The 19,333-nt window shown below is 48.1% G+C and overlaps 6 protein-coding genes across 6 annotated transcripts; 3 read left to right on the top strand and 3 right to left on the bottom strand.

Moving 5' to 3' along the window:
* Positions 1–672: 672 nt before the first annotated feature.
* Positions 673–9,528, top strand: L228DRAFT_210129 (hypothetical protein; the record flags this gene model as incomplete). Its single annotated transcript, XM_018329840.1, has 8 exons — positions 673–803; positions 1,297–2,720; positions 2,760–3,447; positions 3,502–6,275; positions 7,551–8,103; positions 8,438–8,489; positions 8,546–8,699; positions 8,756–9,528. The coding sequence occupies 8 exons, from the start codon at positions 673–675 to the stop codon at positions 9,526–9,528; spliced, it is 6,549 nt and encodes a 2,182-aa protein (XP_018188842.1).
* A 262-nt stretch (positions 9,529–9,790) lies between these two features.
* Positions 9,791–12,872, bottom strand: L228DRAFT_260133 (hypothetical protein). The gene is made up of 2 exons (XM_018334226.1): positions 12,597–12,872; positions 9,791–12,532 (listed from the first exon to the last, which is right to left on the bottom strand). The coding sequence occupies exons 1-2, from the start codon at positions 12,664–12,666 to the stop codon at positions 10,185–10,187; spliced, it is 2,418 nt and encodes an 805-aa protein (XP_018188841.1). The 5' UTR covers positions 12,667–12,872; the 3' UTR covers positions 9,791–10,184.
* Positions 12,873–13,226: 354 nt separating this feature from the next.
* Positions 13,227–14,592, bottom strand: L228DRAFT_246037 (hypothetical protein). The gene is made up of 4 exons (XM_018332309.1): positions 14,479–14,592; positions 14,309–14,388; positions 13,912–14,107; positions 13,227–13,710 (listed from the first exon to the last, which is right to left on the bottom strand). The coding sequence occupies exons 1-4, from the start codon at positions 14,479–14,481 to the stop codon at positions 13,231–13,233; spliced, it is 759 nt and encodes a 252-aa protein (XP_018188840.1). The 5' UTR covers positions 14,482–14,592; the 3' UTR covers positions 13,227–13,230.
* A 218-nt stretch (positions 14,593–14,810) lies between these two features.
* On the top strand, positions 14,811–17,025 carry L228DRAFT_219543 (uridine kinase). Its single transcript, XM_018330223.1, has 8 exons — positions 14,811–15,153; positions 15,213–15,340; positions 15,405–15,549; positions 15,612–15,654; positions 15,713–15,826; positions 15,880–15,921; positions 15,985–16,216; positions 16,270–17,025. The coding sequence occupies exons 1-8, from the start codon at positions 14,980–14,982 to the stop codon at positions 16,799–16,801; spliced, it is 1,410 nt and encodes a 469-aa protein (XP_018188839.1). The 5' UTR covers positions 14,811–14,979; the 3' UTR covers positions 16,802–17,025.
* L228DRAFT_246033 (hypothetical protein) lies at positions 17,025–18,028 on the bottom strand. The gene is made up of 3 exons (XM_018332308.1): positions 17,704–18,028; positions 17,532–17,642; positions 17,025–17,452 (listed from the first exon to the last, which is right to left on the bottom strand). The coding sequence occupies exons 1-3, from the start codon at positions 17,967–17,969 to the stop codon at positions 17,143–17,145; spliced, it is 687 nt and encodes a 228-aa protein (XP_018188838.1). The 5' UTR covers positions 17,970–18,028; the 3' UTR covers positions 17,025–17,142.
* A 252-nt stretch (positions 18,029–18,280) lies between these two features.
* L228DRAFT_246030 (hypothetical protein) lies at positions 18,281–19,166 on the top strand. Its single transcript, XM_018332307.1, has 6 exons — positions 18,281–18,345; positions 18,426–18,483; positions 18,537–18,551; positions 18,692–18,842; positions 18,915–18,980; positions 19,037–19,166. The coding sequence occupies exons 2-6, from the start codon at positions 18,436–18,438 to the stop codon at positions 19,060–19,062; spliced, it is 306 nt and encodes a 101-aa protein (XP_018188837.1). The 5' UTR covers positions 18,281–18,345; positions 18,426–18,435; the 3' UTR covers positions 19,063–19,166.
* Positions 19,167–19,333: the final 167 nt, after the last annotated feature.

The raw sequence follows: 19,333 nt of genomic DNA, 5'->3' as shown, positions 1-19,333 counted from the left end.
AAATTTCTTCGCGAAAGATTGAAGAGCAAAAGCTGGTACCCAAGTTGAACTCAGCTAGCGCAAACTTCCTAGAGCCTGAGAGACAAAAGAGAGCAAGTGGCGGAAAATTTCAAAAGCGTTCTTGTATGTCTTCGCTGAGAGTTGAGGATGATAAAGTTGCCTGGGAGTCTGTCAAACTCTCAGAAAATATTTCAAGGTGACTTTAAAGGCCACTGACGCAGTTTGGGGTCTATACTTGATAGGATGTGAGATCTCCACCAAGAATAAGGTACCGACAATGATGCTGGGATCAATATGCGCATGCGGAAAATGATCGACAGGCACCCTAAGCACGGAACGTTGATACGGCGCTCCATTGAGCGCTAAACTGCCCTTTATTATAGCGACATTGATGTCGGCGGAACCAAAAGCGTCCCGCGAAAGGCGGAATTGCAATCTACAGCAAGGAAGATCAACTGACGGCATTGACAACTTACATTTATGTATAGAACCGACTCAGAATTTCAAAAACTATCCACCATATTGTTTGAAAGACATTGACATTGTCCCGCAATGTTAACGGCGCATCAAAGCATGGCATCTCATCCACTCATAACAACCCAACCGCCGCAAGTCTAGACATCTCCGGTGAAAATGCAACACTCCCACCAACAATCACAAAATGCGCAAGCAATGGATATCCCTCCGCATCTTGCTGGCGGAGCTCCGCGCCGGCATCGTCGTCCGCTTACGGTAGACGAAGCTCTCCAGTATACGCCGCTGTCTTCTATCCCGCCATTTGGCCCAGGTGCGCTTCTGGCACCGTTCAGAGTTATATCTGCGTTAATGGCCTAATACTTCTTTTAGAACTCATTTCTGTACCGTCCGTCGGCGTTTCTGGATCCTCGATACCTCTTCTTACCCCCGCCGAAGAAGACGCTGTTCGTCCCTCATTGCATACCTTGAATGAACATGCATACAGGCATAACGGCATGTCTGCCCTTCTTCAAGGAGCAACACAGGAACTGCGTGGAATCTTGGATGCCAATAATCTGACTGAATAGTAAGTGAAATTGATATATTCTATTTCTCAGCCTTGTCTCATCGGCCCCAGCTCGTTCAAGCCAATCCCGACCCGACGTTCGAGACCGAATAGCTCGACAGATAACGGCACGCACCGCCAGGATCTTCGGCTGAGCCCCTTTGCAAACATGATTCTCGAATCAACCTCCGTGGGTTATAGATGTATGTTTGGATCTATTACTATTTGTCTGAACTTGGCCCGTTCTGCGCTGACCATTCAGATCCGACACCTAGTACACCCGGCATAAAATCACTTAATGCTCTCGACTCTCCTCGCACGCCCACTGTACGCCCATCGTCTACCCCTGCTCAGCCTAGCATTTTGCCTCGTGATCCGAAGATGAACCAAGATTCTACACCGATTATACAAGTAAAACCTCCGACTGCGGATTCATCAGTAAAGCCGGGAACAACGCCATCGATTGTACTGCCCCAGCTCTCTCCTACACGCCAGACCCAATACCAGACCTTTCCAGATGTCGATGAGTCCATAAAGGCGGAGGCTCAAAGGGCAATGAATTCCAAAAGCGAGCAGCACATCGAAGCGCCGAAGAGTCAATTGTTTGCAAATGGTCCGGACTCAAGAGCTAGATCTGAAGCATGCATTCGGCATGCTCAAGATCTAATGTTCACAATCTTTGAAGCAGAAGACCGGTTACAACCTGACACATCAGGACTCACCTCAACAGACGATTTCCGTGTTTTCTTGCCAATGACCTATGGCGAGTCCGATGCTGCCATAATTTCCCCTGAAATTCAGTCAAAACTAGAAAGTGGAATCCAGAAAGTATCGACCCTTCATCTTCTTCACGAGATTCCTGTGGAGCACCTGAGTCGCCTTCAGAAAATCTGTGAAGGGGCCCTGGGACATGTCGATACGCTTAATTTGAAGCTTGAAGATGGCGCGGGTGCGGACGAGGTAGAAAGATTTCTACAAAAGCTGGAAATAGCTCAAGCTATACTTCGTTCGGCAAGGCTGTCGTTGAGGATCTTGACTGGCGGCCGTGAAGAGAAGCAGCTCTATGCTGAAGGACACTTACAGAGCGTCCTCAACTGTCTGAAGAATATTTTGGAAACCTGTGTGGTGCCTGTGGTCGAAATGCGAAGTTCAGGGGAAGCCGCTGACAATTTCAAGGCTTTAAGCTCACACAAGAAGCAAATTTCCACTTTGTTGCATCACTGTGGCAAAGTACTCACGCTACTCGCCGATCTTTTGGTCAAGGTCGAAGTCTCTGAGCAGATCGTCACAATGGCCGAATTCATGGCGTCCGCATTGATCTTTGTCGAGAATGCGCCAAACGAGAAGGAGTCTATTCTGGGGATCCAGAAGTTTGAGCTTCTGAGGCGAGTTGGCATGGACGTGCTTGCAAAGATATTCTCCAAGTATCCAGACCAACGAACATTTATCTTTGACGAGATCTTGTCGTCATTGGAAAAGCTCCCTGTGACTCGCCAGAGTGCGAGGCAGTATAAACTTGATGATGGCAAAAGCATTCAATTAGTCTCGGCTCTTATTATGAGACTGGTTCAATCAAGCTCCACCGCGGATTGTTCAGATCAACAAGGAAGAAAATCTCCGCTCAAACTCGCTCGGGATGACATCGATAACGAGGATTCATTTGCGGGGCGGGACGAAACGACCTCCGGAAAGATGAGAAGTGGATCTTCCTCGAAGACAACGGAAAGTGAAGCAGCAGCTAATCCATCCAACGCTGTCGAAAGGTTGATTGATCTGGCCCGACCTTTGCATGACAATGCTTACAATAACGCGCACTACGTAATAAAATACCTTGTCCAACGAGGGCAGACGTCAAGCAAAAGCGGGGATCAGCCGTATCGGAACCTTCTGGATATTTTTACCGAAGATTTTGTCATCGTCCTCAACTCTGTTGATTGGCCAGCAGCGGAGCTACTACTTAGAGCATTGCTAGTCAATATGATTAGTATTTCAGAAAGTGAAAAGAGCTCAGCCCCTGCTAAAAACATGGCACTGGACTTGATGGGTTTGATGGGCACAGCTATATCTGATGTTATTTCATCAACAAGGCAAATGGCTCGGAATTTGGAAATCAATGATCTGCCGAGCGAAGTTGATCTTGGACAGCTCGCCGAAGAAGCACTGAATGGAAAGCTCCAGGTGGTCGATCTCCTTGGATGGAAAGGACCTTACAGAATTGCGCTGGAGCACCTGAGGTTGGTGGATATCGGCGAGCATCAAAATCAGAGCATCGGCTTTCTCCTGATGCAATGGGCAAAGTCATTATGGACTGCATTCGAATTGCTGGACGAGCATGATAGAGAAGAGAGCATGGGTGAGACGTACGGTCGCATAGCTTTTCATCTTGAGCAATCAATACTAGATATAACGCATCTGTATGATGAAGGGTAAGTGGAGTTCTCCCTTTGTTGGAAAAACTATGTCTAACGTCAGGTTCAAAGTGACCGAGAAAATCAGCCATCGGGTCGTGGCCGTCTCGCGTATTCTACAGCTCTTCTTAATATGCCATTTTGCAAACTCTTCGATAGGGTTCTTAGTATTTTACTGCGATCAATGAGCAGCGATCAAGCTACCGTCCGAAGTCGCAGTCTTAAAAGCATCGTTCAGCTTTTGGACAAGGATGCCACAATACTAGACCGCGGGGCCTACGTAATGCGCCATATCCTTGCTTGCGCGATGGATAAATCACCTCTAGTCCGAGACTCCGCCATCAGTCTCTTAGGCAAATGTCTACAGCTGAAACCAACCCTTCATGACGAAATAGTTGGTGTTCTCCTTCCTAGAACGGGTGATCCCGCCATTGGAGTCCGAAAGCGCACCATGAAGCTTTTGAAAGATATTTATCTTTCTAGCAGTAAAGGCGAAGTGAAAGTGGTCATCGCGGACAACCTTCTGCAACGAGTTAAAGACACAGAAGAGAGCGTATGCGAACTTGCTCTGCAGATTCTCGAAGAAGTTTGGATGTCACCTTTCTACAACCTTGCCGAGGGAACCGAAACCTCCGTTACCACTCCTTTGTCTCTGCGAGACCACGTTGCATTAATAGTCAACACTGCCCAACGCGGAGATGCTGTTTCGGCTGTTCTCGAATCTCTTCTGCGGAATCTCCTGCGCAGAGAGGCGAAGAACTCTCAAGCGAACAATCGAGTCTGCAAGATCATAGTCAACAATATGTTTGATAATCTTGTAGACAGTGGAGACTCGCCAGAGAAATTGAACGGGCAGTCTATTTTACAGACCTTGACTATTTTTGCCAAGGCCAATGCAAGGCTTTTTGATGCAGAGCAACTGGAGCTGCTACAACCCTATGTGGAGAACCTTTCCAACTGTGACGACCTGGTCGTTTACAGATCAATCATTGTCATTTTTCGCCATACGTTCCCATTCTTGCCTAGATTACAACAAGGTTTCCTCAAGTCTGTTCAGGACGCTCTTCTAAAGAGCATTTCTAGACTTGGCAAAAACGAGCTTAAAGAAGTTGTGCCATGTCTTTGGACGATTAACGGAGTTCTACGTAATACTGACAGACTGGCGAAACTTACCATTTCATCTATAAAACAGGTTCATGCTGCAAAGGCGATAAATTTCGCGGATGCGCAGCAGGCGAAGGCTTTGATCAGAGTCAAGCGATACATGATGATATCTGGTGCCTTTGGACAGTATTGCAACTTCGAGAATGACCCTAGACTTTTCAAAGAGTCGTTTCCATGGTGGAAGGGGACCTCGGTCTCTGGGCTTCTTGTCGATATCCTGACGCCATTCACAAACCCAAAGCAGCCACTTGAGCTTCGAAAATCCGCGCTGGACAGCGTCGGTATGATCTGCCAGGCCTGGCCGAGAAATTACCTCAAAGAGCAAGTGAATAGTGCTTTTGAGATAGTTTTCGCTCAGGGCGACCGAGAACTCGAGGAAATCGTTCTGCGCAGCTTTAAAGGATTTCTGTTGAAAGAAGAACAACGATCTGAAGACAATGAAGATCTCTTTGGTGGCGATGGCACGATGTTAGAGGGAGGCCGACTCGAGAACTCGTTGGTGGCTGGTGAGAATGATGGTGTCTCTACATCTATCGCACAGCGATTTTTAGGGAAAGTTCTCCGGGTAGCACTTGCATCCCAGGACGGATACGCTTTGATTGCAGCGGAAATTCTTGGAAGCATCAATCGGCAAGGCCTTGTCCATCCGAAGGAACTGGGCCCAACTTTGGTTGCCTTGGAGACATCGGGCAACGCTGCCATTGCCAGTTTGGCTTTGGCAGAGCATCGAGTCTTGCATAGCAAACATGAAAGTATGCTCGAAAAGGAATACATGCGAGCTGTAAATCAAGCGTTCCTCTACCAGCGAGATACTTTGAAAGACTTATCCGGAGCAAGAAGCAACCCATGCAGCGCGAAGCTTAAACCCCTCTTCGAAGTTATCAAGACAGGGAATGGCAAGCTCCGGAGGAAGTTTCTGTCTAATCTTTGTGCAAAGCTGAACTTTGAGCCGGGCACGTTAGAGGTGAAGGATACAGCCCCTGTGCATCTACAGTTCGTGAGGTTCGTTGTTGAAAATATTTCCTTCTTCGACTACGGACGACTCGATGAGCTACAACTCGTCGTGGCTTGCCTGGAGAAAATTGTTGCAGGGACAGGAGCGGGTGTGGCTCACGCCATTGAGACTGATGTGCTCCAGCTGGTGAACAACGTGGCCGGTAACGGGATAGAAGAGCCGAAGGCCATTGGTGTTGAGCAGTCAAAGAATCTTCAAAGATTACAGCAGCTGACTGCTGCCGCCATGATTCTTTCATTATTGTGGGAGACCAGGACCTTTCTTCGCCGCCTCTACGGTCTCCAATCGATAGAGAAACCGCGCGAAAGCAAGGGTAAAGGCCAAAGCAAGGATCTCACCAAAGCTCCAATCAAGACACACAGTGCCAGCGGGGAGTCATACTTAAGCCAGGTTGTACAAATTATGGCAAGCTTAGAGAATTCTGACTCAATGTCTGAACGATGCAAGCGATTTGTCGCGCTGTTGTCAATCGATGACGAGCTAAAGGTTGCTGCGGAAGACGAAGAAGACCTTGACCCAACGGCCAGACTAGGAACGCCAATTGCAGAAGAGGAAGATTACAGTCCTGCGCCTCCCAGTGCAGACTCAAGAAGCTCCAAAAGGAAGGGATCCTTCCTCGCGGACTCGACACCGAAAAAGGCACGGAGAGGCTCACGGCCCTCCCTTGGTGGGCGAAGGTCTGGAAGCATTGAGGATTTTGACAGAGTATAATCGCAGCATGTACTCGTTTGATGGGACATCCACACTGGTTAAATTTGCAATATTCGGTCTATATGCTCATATAAGTGATACCATACTTGGTCACATATATTTGCTTTTCATCTTGTTTTATATATATACTTCCTAACTTTTCTTGGCGCGAATGGTGTGGGGGACGGCGCAGTGGACCAAGGGACAACTCCGGCGTTTTCTCGGTCTCTGGGAAAAGGATCAGTCATTGACATTGGGAAACGCAGCTCATCTGCTGTGAAGAGACTATGCATAATATCGTGTTGTTGCTGGAAATATCTAGAGTTAGTTTCTGGCTCAGTCAAAGTTGAATTGAACATATAGCAACTACAACCAAGCTCGCCCACTCACCGCACCTACCTTTCCAGGAAGGAATGGCCTTCGGATTGATTGATTAATTGATTGATTGATTGATTGATTTGATAAGTTAAGCATTCTGATTTTTACTGGTAGATTCGCAGCCTGTATCCCACTTTCGGAACATGCAACCCGAGCTCCTTCCCTAAATGGGAATGACCCGAGAGCTTGCAAGGTTTCACTTAGGTAAGCGATATTGACTGTTTGCGACGTCACGATTATCCTTCCCACACAGATCTCCGAACATGGGGGCCCCATCCTTGATCCACCGCCGACATCGTTCCCGTGCCAATTACTGCCGCCTTTCCGCGCCTTTACGACCACCATCCATCCCATTGACTTCTTAAAAGCTTCCAATTACCTTTTTCATGCCTTCATTTTTTCATGCATACTAACTTTGGACCGTTTTCGTCCCTCTCATAGCGTTCGTCAGCTCTGTTTTTGGATCCATTGCCGCTGAGCTTGTTCTCAGCGGCTCAATTTGGCTCAATTGAGCAGCTTCGAATTTGTGTCCATTTTTTGATACGGCATAACAATTGAAGGATGCTTCAACGCCAGCCATTGAACCTCCTTCGTCTTGGAACTGCCGCCCCGTGGCGCGTTCCAAGGCAAGGAGCATCTCGCCCCATTCAACGCCTTTTCCCAGCAGCTCCACGTCCCGCCCCTTCTGCCTCTATACGGGCGTTTCATAACCCAAGCAAGAGGCCTCAACCTCTGACTCCTTCGAGCCTGCTTCCAAAGCAAAAATGGTCATCCGGTCAACTGCAGCTGACGAGATTTGTCTCGACAAAGCAACCTGCTCGTGCGCTGATATCGCTTCTTCAGCGATCAACCATGTTTCGATATTGCTATCGAGCCCTGGCTTTCTGTGGTCTATTCGTCATCTTTAGCGGCACCATCATTCTTGCTATTATCATCTACGATGCGATCCAGACTCGGGAAGATTTAACTCACGCTGACATTCCGGTGGCCGAAATGGCTTTGAATCCTCGCACGGGTGGTCCGAAGAATCTACCCATTGCCGAGATTCTGGTTGATGACGAAGATACCCCTGACATGGTTAAGCAGAAAGACAAGCCTAGGCTTGTCATTCTGGGCAGTGGCTGGGGCAGCGTCGCGCTGCTGAAAACCCTGAATCCGCATGATTACCATGTTACCGTTGTTTCTCCGATCAATTATTTCCTGTTCACGCCCATGCTTCCTTCAGCCACAGTCGGTACTTTGGAACTGCGCTCTCTCGTAGAACCTATCCGTCGCATTGTCAAGCGGATACACGGGCACTTCCTTAGAGCGCGCGCAGAAGACATCGACTTTTCCTCGAAGCTTCTAGAGGTGTCACAGTTTGATGAAACTGGGAACAAGCGGCACTTCTACCTTCCGTATGATAAGCTGGTGATCGCAGTTGGTATGTTTTCTAAACTGATGATTCGAATGCGCCGTTAATTCAAGTACAGGCTCCACCACCAATCCACATGGTGTCAAGGGGTTGGAAAATTGCCATTTCCTCAAGACCATTGAAGATGCACGCAATATCAGAAATAGGGTGGTGAAAAACATTGAACGCGCATGCCTTCCAACGACAACAGATGAGGAGCGTCGCCGATTACTCTCATTTGTTGTGAGCGGTGGTGGACCCACTGGTGTCGAATTTGCGGCCGAACTTTTCGATATGCTCAACCAGGATCTCTTTGAAAGATTCCCCCGTATCCTTCGAAATGAGATTTCTGTTCACGTCATCCAAAGTCGAAGCCACATTTTGAACACTTATGATGAAGCCCTTTCACGCTACGCTGAAGTGAGTGTACAAACGCCATGGACTGGCCATGAGTAAGCTAACAAGATTCTTTACAGGAACGTTTTGCCCATGACGATGTGCAGGTGATGACGAACTCGCGCGTCGAGGAGGTCAAGCCTGATCGAATCATCTTCACGCAAAAGGATGACGATGGCAAGATTGTGAGAAAAGAACTTCCGATGGGTTTTTGTCTGTGGTCGACTGGCGTCAGTATGTCTGATCTAATCCCCCAACTTTCCAACTGTCCCAACTAATATGGCATTCAGCGCAAACGCCCTTCTGCAAGAAGATCAGTGATAAACTTGGAGACCATCAGCAAAACCGTCACGCTCTTGAAACTGATACACATCTCCGATTGATTGGCGCCCCATTGGGCGATGTCTATGCCGTTGGTGACTGTGCCACCGTTCAAAACAACGTGGCTGATCATCTTGTTACGTTTTTGCGCACGCTTGCATGGGAAAAAGGCAAGGATCCTGAGAGCATGGAACTCTCATTTGGGGAGTGGCGCAACGTCGCATCCCGAGTCAAGGCCCGTTTCCCTCAGGCTGCCGATCATTTGCGACGCGTCGACAAGCTCTTTGAGCAATACGATCTGGACAAGTCTGGCACACTCGACTTTGGCGAGCTCACAGAACTATTGAAGCAGATTGACTCCAAGCTCACGTCTCTTCCTGCCACCGCTCAGCGCGCTCACCAGCAAGGTCAATACCTTGGTCGCAAATTCACAAAGATTGCACATGCTGCCCCTGGTATGATGCTCAATCAGGTGGACTATGGTGATCTTGATGAAGCCGTCTACAAGGCATTCGACTACAAGCACTTGGGAAGCTTGGCCTATATTGGCAACGCTGCTATTTTTGATATCAACGGCCACAGTTTCGGTGGTGGACTGCTTGCTGTCTATCTCTGGCGCAGTATTTACTTTGCCCAGAGTGTCAGCCTGCGGACCCGTATCCTGCTTGGTATGGACTGGACGAAGCGTGCCTTGTTTGGAAGAGGTAAGTGTCAACGGTTTTTAATCCATCATCACCCTTGATATTTTGGCAGACCGATATGCTCTTGCGATATCTGAAAAAAATCATTCACTAATCATAACCAATGGCGCAGATCTCTATGTCTTCTAAGCTTATCCCTTCGTACCTTGACTATAATAGTATTTTCGCCTAGATGGCCTGACATCGATGTGTCTGGGCGGTAATGATGCCAAGGATTAGATCTTTGTGATTTTTACCCCCCTATCAGCATTTATTGCGCTCGTCAAGGCCCTACAGCAGCAGGTACATAGTCGTTTTGTATTTAGCGGATTCCCACGAAGCATTACCACTTCAGCAGCGCTTCTATCGCTGTTTATTAGTCTTCAAATTGTTCCAATACATACTTTTTCTTTTCCTCTTTTTTTCATCTCGCCTTCCTTTACAAGAGCTTTTTTCTCTTTGAGCATATCTACCTAGAGTGATGATCCTTGTAAAAGTAGAATTCGCATGTATCAACTTATAGGACAGTCAAGATGTGCAATTTGAGACATAAATTAATGTACTTTGATGTGATGAAATACAATTCGATTTTTCTTGCGCCTAGTCCAGGAGTTCTCAATGCACTATGTATAAAGAAGACGCAGATGAGAACAATCCAAAAAGAATACAAACGCTACGCCAGCAGTTTCCCCAAACAATGTTTTCTTATCCTTTCTCTCTACCGCTTCTTGTTCGCAGCAGTAGCATTCTTGCTTTTCCCCTTCACCTTCTCCACCAATTTGCGTAAATCGACACCGTCTTGCGGTGTTGCTGCTTCTTCACCCGCATCCGGTGCGCTCAATTTTGCGACTTTGGACGGTTTGCGACCTTCGTCTTTTGCGGGTCTGTCATCAATTTCTGCATCTACCTCGCGACGGCTTCTCTTTCGACGGCCTTCGTCCAGCAGGGCTTTCATGGCCTTTGTGCCGCTGAACCGCGGATTCGTAGGGTCGATTGCGAAATCGTGGCTTTCAAAGAGACTGGTAAACCGCGGATCACTGACATTCATTTGGAAATCATCCTGCACGGAATCTGTAGTAGTAGTGGCTCCGGCCTTGTTCTTGTTCTTCCGCTTGGCTTTGCCGCGTTTGGCAGCGTCTTTTTCGGCCTTTTGGATCTCTTTCATGTCGAAATGAGCGACATGGGGCTCTGCGGCCCCGCCATCGCCAGAGGCACCGGCGGCGGCACCACCCTTGTCGTCGAGCATGAGGAGTTCGAGCTCGGCGCGTTGGCGGGCGGCGGCCTCGGCGTCTTTGGCAGCGTCTGCGTCCTGGGCGCGGCGCTCGGCTTGTTTGCGCTTCTTGACGGCGGATTTGGACTCTTTCGTGGGTGCGGAGGTGAAGAAGGGGTCATTGAAGCCGAGGTCTTCTTCTTCTTCGTCTTCGCCCTCAGAGGCAGATTCCGAGGCGGAGGACTCGTCGTGGATGTCGTTCTTATCGGTAGTCGTAGAAGCGTCGGCTTCCGGGTTGCGACCGGACTTGAGTTTCTCCTTTCGTCGCGCCTTGCGTTCCTTTTCTTTGCGGACGTATTTCTCGACGGTGGTCTCGTCGCGTTCAGGCTCGTTCTCGAACACAGATGACTTGCCGCCGTTCTCCCCGGACAATAGACCTGGTGTGAAAGTGACTTGCATGTCGCCGACAGGAGCACTGCTGGTTTTACTCTTTGATGATGATGAGGATGACGGCTTATCAACAGGCAGGCCGAGAAGAGCGCGCATGCGTTGCCGTTCTGCTTCCTTTTTGGAAAGTTTCTCAGAAGGCTTTTTGGTGGCGGTTTCATCCGCCGCTGGTTTCTCGTCCTCGGATTCCGAGTCTTCATTCGCTTCGTCTCCGTCTTCGCCCTCGTCCTCTGAGCTTGAGCTGGCGAGGTATGCTTTTAGGTCATTCTCGTCAAGTTCAGCGCGAGAACCGGTGAATGCACGCTTCTGCGCCTCCTTCCGCTGCGGATCGTCCTCGTCCCAGGTCAGCTTGACTTTGCTGTGCTGCAGCGCTGCAGTGACGAATTCGTTCGGACGGTATCCGTTGGGAATCTGATCGCATTCGTCGCGTGGTTTGTCGTCCTCGAAACTAACGTCGTCCGGGACGAAGCGTAGATCGAAGAAGTTGGCTGTAGTAAGGTATTCTGTGCCGTCCGTAGCATCGTATATGGCTTTGGCAACTTCGGGAGATGTGCAGGTAATTACGGCGTAGTAGTATCGTAGTCGCTCAAGCTGGTATTGCCTTAATTTGGCAGAATCGAACTCCTCGCCGGTATCCTCTGTGAGAATGGATTTTTTGATTCTCTCATCTTCTTCGTCATCGTCATCGTCATCCGATCCGCGCTCGGAGTCCGACTCTTCGTCCTCTTCTCTCTTGCTATGGCTTGCGAAGATTTCCCGTGGAGGTCCTTCCACTTCTTCCTTCTCCATGCGTTCCTTGCCAAACTCGCTAGGATAGATTGAAATGTTACGAATTTTCCCGGAAGGAGGCACAAAACTAGAAAACACTGCCATGAGATCTGCAGAGCGAATATTATCCCAGTCAAGATTCACCACAGCCAGTCTAGATGTGATATCGCCCATCGGAACAGCAGGTTGCTGATCCAATTGTCTGTCTGGAAAACTGAATCCGGTCTCTTCCTCCTCATCCTCCACTTCGTCTTCCTCGGACTCTTCGTCCGATGAACTTTCATCTGATGAGGAAAATCCTCCATCTCGAGCGGGATCATACCTCTTGTCCACGCGGGCAAGCTCCTTGCGAACGATGTCGTCATCGTCGACTGCATCGGCTTCGACACTTTCCAGGTCACTGGGCTCTTCTTCATCCTGATCGCCCCCCTCGTCCTCATCCACCCGGTAAAATCTTTCCAATTCTTTCCGACCGGTTCCTTTGGGCAATTTGCGCCCATATCGATCGACCGATGCTTTCTTCGAAAAATCTTCATCTCGCAGCATGCGCGAAAACCGCTTATCGAGTTTCACATGGGTATGCTTTTTACTAGGAAGTTGATAGCGAGGGTCGCTGTGAATATTGGCAAACCGGGGATCATCTGGACAAAACTGTCAGCTTTCTTTCATATATGCTATCTGAATTTCCTGGAGAAAAATGCGTACTTATGACGGCGCCAGAGAGATTAGCATTTTGAGCGCCCTTGGGCGCCTTCTGCTGTGAAGGCTTGGACATTGTGACCGCAATTAGAGAGACGGACCGAGCACGGTCAGCAGCTCAAATTCGTTAGACAGAGATTGAAATGAACTCCACGATGAAAATGAATCAAACTTTCAAAATTAGGTATCGTGAATTGACAGGTCTGCTGGATGTTTTTTTGTTTCGCGGGGAAACTTTTTGAGCCGCAACAACCAAAAGTTCTTTTGCGGTCCGAGTTTAGCCCGTGACGCTAGCCCCAAGCTGGAGCCTCGCATTCTTATCAGATTCAAAGCTCCGTTCCGACCGAGCCATCAAAAAACAAGACTTTTCACATTAGAAATCATGGATGAATTTTGCAATTGAATGAAGCTGAGGTGCCGTATTTAAATTTCAAGCATCAAATATAAATTAATGATCTAATTGCAGGGAAATCTCGAATAATCTCTGCGTTTACAACCGCTGAGAACACCACAGGAAATAGCAGATCTAAGATTCCAACTAACGTCATTACCAGTGCGCCATGTGACCCCAATTCGTCCCAGCAAGAGCGTATTCGTATCGTCGTGGCATTGAGCAAGGAAGAAAAAAAAAAATATAAGCTCAAGTAACCATGGGCTCAGCCCCTCCGTTGGTTTGGAAAAGAGATTCGCTGTGAAGGTTATCCGGGCCATCGAGCCCCAGTGGGATTAATTCAGGAATTTCCTTCTTATTTTCGCGAGCCCTCGACTCGGCCCAAGCGCGTAAACGCACAAGATTACGAATCTTGGCCTCTCTTCTCGCACCCTGGCTGCTCAAAATGGCTTCATTGACCCGGTTCGCTACCGCTTTTCGTAGACTCGGATCCAGCAAAGCGGCGAGCGGAGGCGCTAGGCTATCTGAGGGAAATATAAGTAAGGCCATTGTGCGTTCCAGATCCTCTAAAAATTCAGGCCTAGTTGGCGCACGGGGCGCTAACTGACTGGTCGCGAAGTTGAGTGCAGCGGTGATATCGGGATTAGACGATACAGTGCAAGTGCGAATCAGCTCGATCAATTGAAGCCTCAAGAGCGCAAAATGTAAGGATGCATCCAAATCCAGTATCTGCAATGCAGAATTAGCAGTGCTCTCCATCTCTTAGGATTAATAAAAAGACAAAAGTGATTCATTTGCTCATACTGAGGACTGAAGTAGTGAGTTTTTTCTCATCAACACCCCGAGAGGTATATGAGTGGTGCATGAAACTGATGTATAATCATAGCAAATGCGATGAGGGGCCAGAGCAGAAAGTAAAAAAAGGCTAACCTGAGGATTTAGTTCATTAATCCCATCTATAGCAGATTCTATATCCCCTCGGAGAAGAGCGTTTCGTATCTCCACGCGCTCTTGAATGGATTCAATGTCCGCAGCAGGTTGAATATTTGCTTCCAGAGCAAACTTTTTCGCTGCTGACGGATAACCCTCAGTGACGAGGTAGTCCATGATTACGAAGTTGATGTCACTATCGATAGCTTCCATGTCAGCCATACTGATAAAGTCTGCGGGATAAACGACTTTAAGGTGAAGTAGTAATGCGCATCAGAGATACAAGTAAACAAAGTTTCTCCTCAATTATATTTCAGAGAGATTCCCAACTTGTTATAAAAACATCATGAAAAGGGAAGGGAAGTAGAGATGTCAGACTGTGGAAACTGCTACTCACGTCTTCGAAGGACGAGCATCGTCAACCAGCCGCTCAAATGGGTGCCGCGTTGGAGTCGCGGTCGAAGTAGTAGAGGATGTCTGAACGACAAACCGGTGAGTTCAGCTCCAGAACAGGATTGAACGGAGCTTGGGAGCCATGGCCCAGCTCCACGCACCAGCTCCACGCACCATGATTAAAGACAGCCCAACCCGATCACCGTGAGTCCATGAGTCGGTAGGAAAATGCCATCAATGATGCGATGGCGGAAGGCTGATGCGCGCAAAAGTCCAAAATGCAAAAGCAGATGGAGATGGAAAGAAAGGAAGAAGAGGGAAGAAGGTCGGAAGTTATGAGAAGTGGAAGTGGGAAGGGAGCTCCACTTTAGCGTAGTCGAGTTTTCATAAGCTCGCCTGGTCTGAGCACAACGCACCCTTAAGCCCCAATTAAGCGCGAGAGGCACGTGAGTCCGTGACTTTGAACTGGGTGAAAGATACAGTGGAGATACCAGATACTTTTATCAGATACGCTGCAAACAACACCATAATCAGCCCGATAAGTGTTCCTGATACGCTCTCGGGAATTTTGATAGTTTGTCCTTTTTCCTTACCCGCTACTGAATGTCGTGGAACCAAGTCATCAGAGCTATGACATAAAAGTATCCTCCTTTGCACTTTCAAGTATTGTCAATCATGGCTTCGGATAGGATGGGGAGCATTGGCGGCCCTCAGAGGGCTCATTACTCACCGCCATGGGCGAACACCAGCATTATTGGTGTCGCTGGCAGCTCAGGGTCTGGAAAGACGTCGCTCGCTATGGCCATCGTATCTTCCTTGAATCTTCCATGGGTTGTTGTTCTGTCAATGGTACGGACTTAGCTTTCCGATGGCTGCGAAAGAAAAGGATACTTATTTCTTAAACGTAGGACTCGTATTATAGGCCACTCACGCCAGAGCAATCTGAAAAGGCGTATAGAAACGAATATGATTTTGACTCTCCCGAAGCCATAGATTTTGATGCTCTCCTACAGACATTGAGAGACTTGAAACAAGGGTACGTTCCTACTAATGGCCTTGCTAGGCGGAAGATCAGCGATAGCTCATGCGCCACAAAACAGAAAGAAGGCAGATATCCCCGTGTATTCATTTGAAAAACATCAACGAGAGACGAAGACGATCCCCATATATTCCCCTCATGTTCTTGTAGTTGAGGGCATATTTGCACTGTACGATCCTCGCGTCGTTGAATTAATGGATATGAGGGTGTGTCCACTCGCTACGACGCTGATGTCCAAGAGCTAGATTGACAATGCTTTCCTTTGCAGATATATGCGGAAGCCGACCTTGATGTTTGCCTTGCACGGCGAAGTAAGTCCTAATACATCTTCTACCACTGTTATCCAGCAGCTAACCAACCATTGGCAAGTAACCCGCGATGTCCGGGACAGGGGCAGAGATATAGAGGGCTGCATAAAGCAGTGGTTTTCATTTGTGAAGCCGAATTATAATCGCTTTGTAGAACCTCAGCGGGTTAATGCCGGTAAGTGCGGATGCTTATTGTTGTATAGCCAAGTTAAATAACATGTTTGATAGACATCATTGTACCTCGGAGCATTGAAAACCGTGTGGCAATCGGTAAGGATAACACAATTACTGTTCAATTAGTGCGCACAAGTCTACATTGCTGATTGATTATAGACATGGTTGTTCAACATATTCAGCGCATCTTGACGCAGAAATCACAAAAACACCAGGATGATTTGCATAAGTTAGGGATTGCTGTCAAGGACGAGCCACTTTCTCCCAACGTATTACTGCTGAAACAGACCCCTCAAATTGTTGCGATGAGCACCATTCTTCAAAACCCTTCAACTCACCAGGTAGACTTTGTCTTCTATTTTGACCGCCTAACTACTTTACTCATCACTAGGTAAGCCGGCTCTCAATATCTCAATTGATTTTCACGAGTTGACTTGAGATTAGAGCCATGGAGAATATGCGGTACCGGGAGGCAACAGTCACTACACCTCATGGAAACACCTATCATGGGCTGTTGCCAGCAGGAGAAGTAAGAAGTGATGTCCCTGAATCTACTGGCTTGGCTTATGCACCGCAGGTCAGCGCTGTCGTAATCTTGCGGGCCGGCAGCAGCATGGAAACCGGCCTGAAGCGGGTGATCCCGGATTGTCGTACTGGTCGTCTGCTAATCCAGACAAACTATCGCACCGGCGAACCGGAACTACATTATCAGAAATTGCCGGAAAAAATTGATCAGGATGAAGGCGTGCTGTTACTTGATCCACAGATGTCAAGTGGAGGCGCTGCTCTCATGGCTGTGAAGGTCTTGGTCGATCACGGCATTCCAGAAGAAAAAATCACATTTGTGACGTATTTTGGAGGACGATTGGGGATCAATCGACTACTCACCGTTTTCCCTGATATCAAGGTGGTCGTGAGTCAGGTAGTAGAAGACGTTGAAGAGCGATGGATAGCCGACAGATACTTCGGATGCTAAAGATTCTCGAGGTTATGCTTGGCCCACAAATATCTTTGGCTGTGAGAATGAGATCGATATCCTCCATACCCTCTAAACACCTTTTCATGATAGAGGCGCCAATGACATGCGCCCTTTATGCGGGCGTGAATTCAGCATAGAAGAAGTATATACCCACCAAATTCGCATTTTCGGAGTCATTGTGCGCGTGAAAGGATTTGCCGAGCTAATGGAGAAAGAGGAACATATTCATATGTCATCTATTTATTAATTGTAAAAACATTATAGAAATGAGTATATCTATTGCAAATTGAACGTCTAATCAGTCATGGACTTGCCATGACGCAATCACATGAATGTCGTTACTTTGTCCTAACTACCTTGAGCTTCCCAGGAGTGTGAACAAAATTGTTTGCATAAGCCTTGGGGACAAATTTCCGTACGTTAGGCTCTTGCACAAAATATTCGTAACCTTGCTTCTGTGCAAAGAGAATGGCATCCTCCTTTGACTTGAAGTTCAAATGTGTTCCTTGCATAGCATCGGCCGAAGACTGCCATCCAATTAATGGATTTTCCCACCGGTGCCCTTTACCCAAAACATCCCAATCCATTCGCCAGTGATGTCCGTGCCAGTCCCCCGACTGAGTGGCCGTCTTCGCTGGTCGATAGATACTGGAAAGAAGTGGCGGTTAGATGGGATTTCAAATGTGGGCCAGCTGAGACAGAAATCTCTTGAAGCTGTCCAACTTACCGGACAGTCCTCGCCTGTAAATCTAATGGTGCACCTGATAGAACAGCGGCAGGAACTGCCTCTCCGGGCTCGCTGCCATCCATTACTCGCTTCGGAACGGGTGAGAACGAGCTATCAAGCACTGTTAAGACGGACCTCTTTCGTGTCGAACTCTCGAACACAAAGTACTCACGAGGTTCCATGATCCACATGTGCATTATAGTCTGGCTTGTGGCTGGCAACTCCCTCTAAAGGACCCTCTTGTGTAATCAAAGACGAGTCCCCCGCCTTTGCCGCAGGAGCTTCCGAAGGACTACTCTTTGGTGCAGGTTCATTTGAAGGGTCAGTTCGTGCTTGGCTTTCGTGACGCCGTCCAAAAGGACGGATATTATAACCAGCCGTAATTTCCGGCCGGAACAATCTTCTGCAGGAGTGAGAGGATAATCGGAGTAATGACATGATTCGAATATTTATCAAACCCCAGACCCAAGAGGGAAGTGTGGAGTTCTCGAATGGCGAGAGCGGCTAAGGTTGAATAGTTGGGGGACATCTGGGGTGCAAAGGTCGGGGTACCTCGGTACCTACGAGCTATTGCACTGGCTGACTGCCTGCTGTAGCTCCGAGGCCTCCGAGGCTCCTCGCCTACCAGTCGAGGAGTCTGTCCTGAAAGAGAAGTACCAGAGTACCTCTGTACAGAAAAGTGAGACGTCTTACATAATATCGCGAATCGGCTCTGCCAAGCCGCCCTGCAACCTCATCACCAGCTTCAACATCACTAGCAGAGGCTCATTGCCATCCCACAGTGTAGGACGGACGACATCCTAAACTGATTCAGGTATGTAACATAAGGATTGTCCTTGATGCACATATAGTTGTCAATGCATTTTGAATGCCAATGGCGCTGATAAATATTAGTTCGCCCAGCATGTCTTTCGTCACCCGCCGCGCTCTCTCAACTTTGATCCCGCCCAAGGTCAGTATTATCCCATTGATAAATCTATTCTTCAGTCACTAATAGAATTTTAGGTGGCATCGCCATCTGTAAGTTCAGCCTTCAGGGGATGGACACCGAGCTCCCCAACTCCATACGTCCCTTTTCCCACAATGACACCCGCTGCGATTGCGATACCGTCCGTTCCATCATAACAGGCTTCCGCAGATCGCTAATTGAACCAATATAGGGCATTGGTGCTGCTCAGGATGCTGCTCGTATGCAGCGGGTCGTAAGCTTCTATGAGAAGCTCCCTCGTGGCGCTGCACCTGAGCCCAAGCCTAAGGGTCTTCTGGGAAGATACCAGGCCCGTTACTTCGGAAAGAACCCTTCCGCAGCTCGTATGTACACACAACAAGCATCCTCCAAATGCTAATCCAGTTGCGATAAAAAGCTAATATTAAATTGTTAAGCCATTTTCCACGTGATCGCCGGTATTCTCTTCCTGTCGTACGCCAACGATTACTACTTCCATCTCCGTAAGTGCAACTGGAAATCAGCTGTTCATTTCACGTAGCGCTAATAAGATGTTTAGGTCACCACAAGAACAATGCTCATTAAATTCGGGATGCGTTGTATGTAGATAGACAACCTTCGACCGCGGGATACTCGATTCAGAAGCATGTCTGTACGGTAGAATCCGAAGTTATCATTTCTGACAGTCTTATGGTTGTTGAATCCCTCAATGTGCTATGCGTATAATTTGCGGTGACACTCAACAGTGAATGTAGACTTGCAGCGCCGAACAACGTTTTCCAGCGACTTGGGTCACTGAGGGCTGGTAGGGGTAGATGATGTAGTTATATGCCCTAACCGTGCTTAAGCAATCAGC

Source organism: Xylona heveae, assembly GCF_001619985.1.
Source record: "Xylona heveae TC161 unplaced genomic scaffold L228scaffold_4, whole genome shotgun sequence".
Classification (NCBI taxonomy): Eukaryota; Fungi; Ascomycota; class Xylonomycetes; order Xylonales; family Xylonaceae; genus Xylona; species Xylona heveae.
This window is presented reverse-complemented; position numbering and strand designations above follow the sequence as displayed.

Coding starts and splice junctions, on each gene's coding strand:
- L228DRAFT_260133 (XM_018334226.1), bottom strand. CDS start 12,666: ATGTCCAAGCCTTCACAGCAGAAGGCGCCCAAGGGCGCTCAAAATGCT. Junction 12,533..12,596: donor TCTCTCTGGCGCCGTCATAA/GTACGCATTTTT, acceptor AGTTTTGTCCAG/ATGATCCCCGGTTTGCCAAT.
- L228DRAFT_246037 (XM_018332309.1), bottom strand. Junction 14,108..14,308: donor GATGCTCGTCCTTCGAAGAC/GTGAGTAGCAGT, acceptor AGCTATCGATAG/TGACATCAACTTCGTAATCA. Junction 13,711..13,911: donor TTAATGAACTAAATCCTCAG/GTTAGCCTTTTT, acceptor TCTGCATTGCAG/ATACTGGATTTGGATGCATC.
- L228DRAFT_219543 (XM_018330223.1), top strand. CDS start 14,980: ATGGCTTCGGATAGGATGGGGAGCATTGGCGGCCCTCAGAGGGCTCAT. Junction 15,827..15,879: donor ACCTCAGCGGGTTAATGCCG/GTAAGTGCGGAT, acceptor CATGTTTGATAG/ACATCATTGTACCTCGGAGC. Junction 15,922..15,984: donor TGAAAACCGTGTGGCAATCG/GTAAGGATAACA, acceptor GATTGATTATAG/ACATGGTTGTTCAACATATT.
- L228DRAFT_246033 (XM_018332308.1), bottom strand. CDS start 17,969: ATGTCATTACTCCGATTATCCTCTCACTCCTGCAGAAGATTGTTCCGG. Junction 17,643..17,703: donor CATGTGGATCATGGAACCTC/GTGAGTACTTTG, acceptor AGTGCTTGATAG/CTCGTTCTCACCCGTTCCGA. Junction 17,453..17,531: donor TTACAGGCGAGGACTGTCCG/GTAAGTTGGACA, acceptor ACTTCTTTCCAG/TATCTATCGACCAGCGAAGA.
- L228DRAFT_246030 (XM_018332307.1), top strand. CDS start 18,436: ATGTCTTTCGTCACCCGCCGCGCTCTCTCAACTTTGATCCCGCCCAAG. Junction 18,843..18,914: donor AAAGAACCCTTCCGCAGCTC/GTATGTACACAC, acceptor TAAATTGTTAAG/CCATTTTCCACGTGATCGCC. Junction 18,981..19,036: donor CGATTACTACTTCCATCTCC/GTAAGTGCAACT, acceptor TAAGATGTTTAG/GTCACCACAAGAACAATGCT.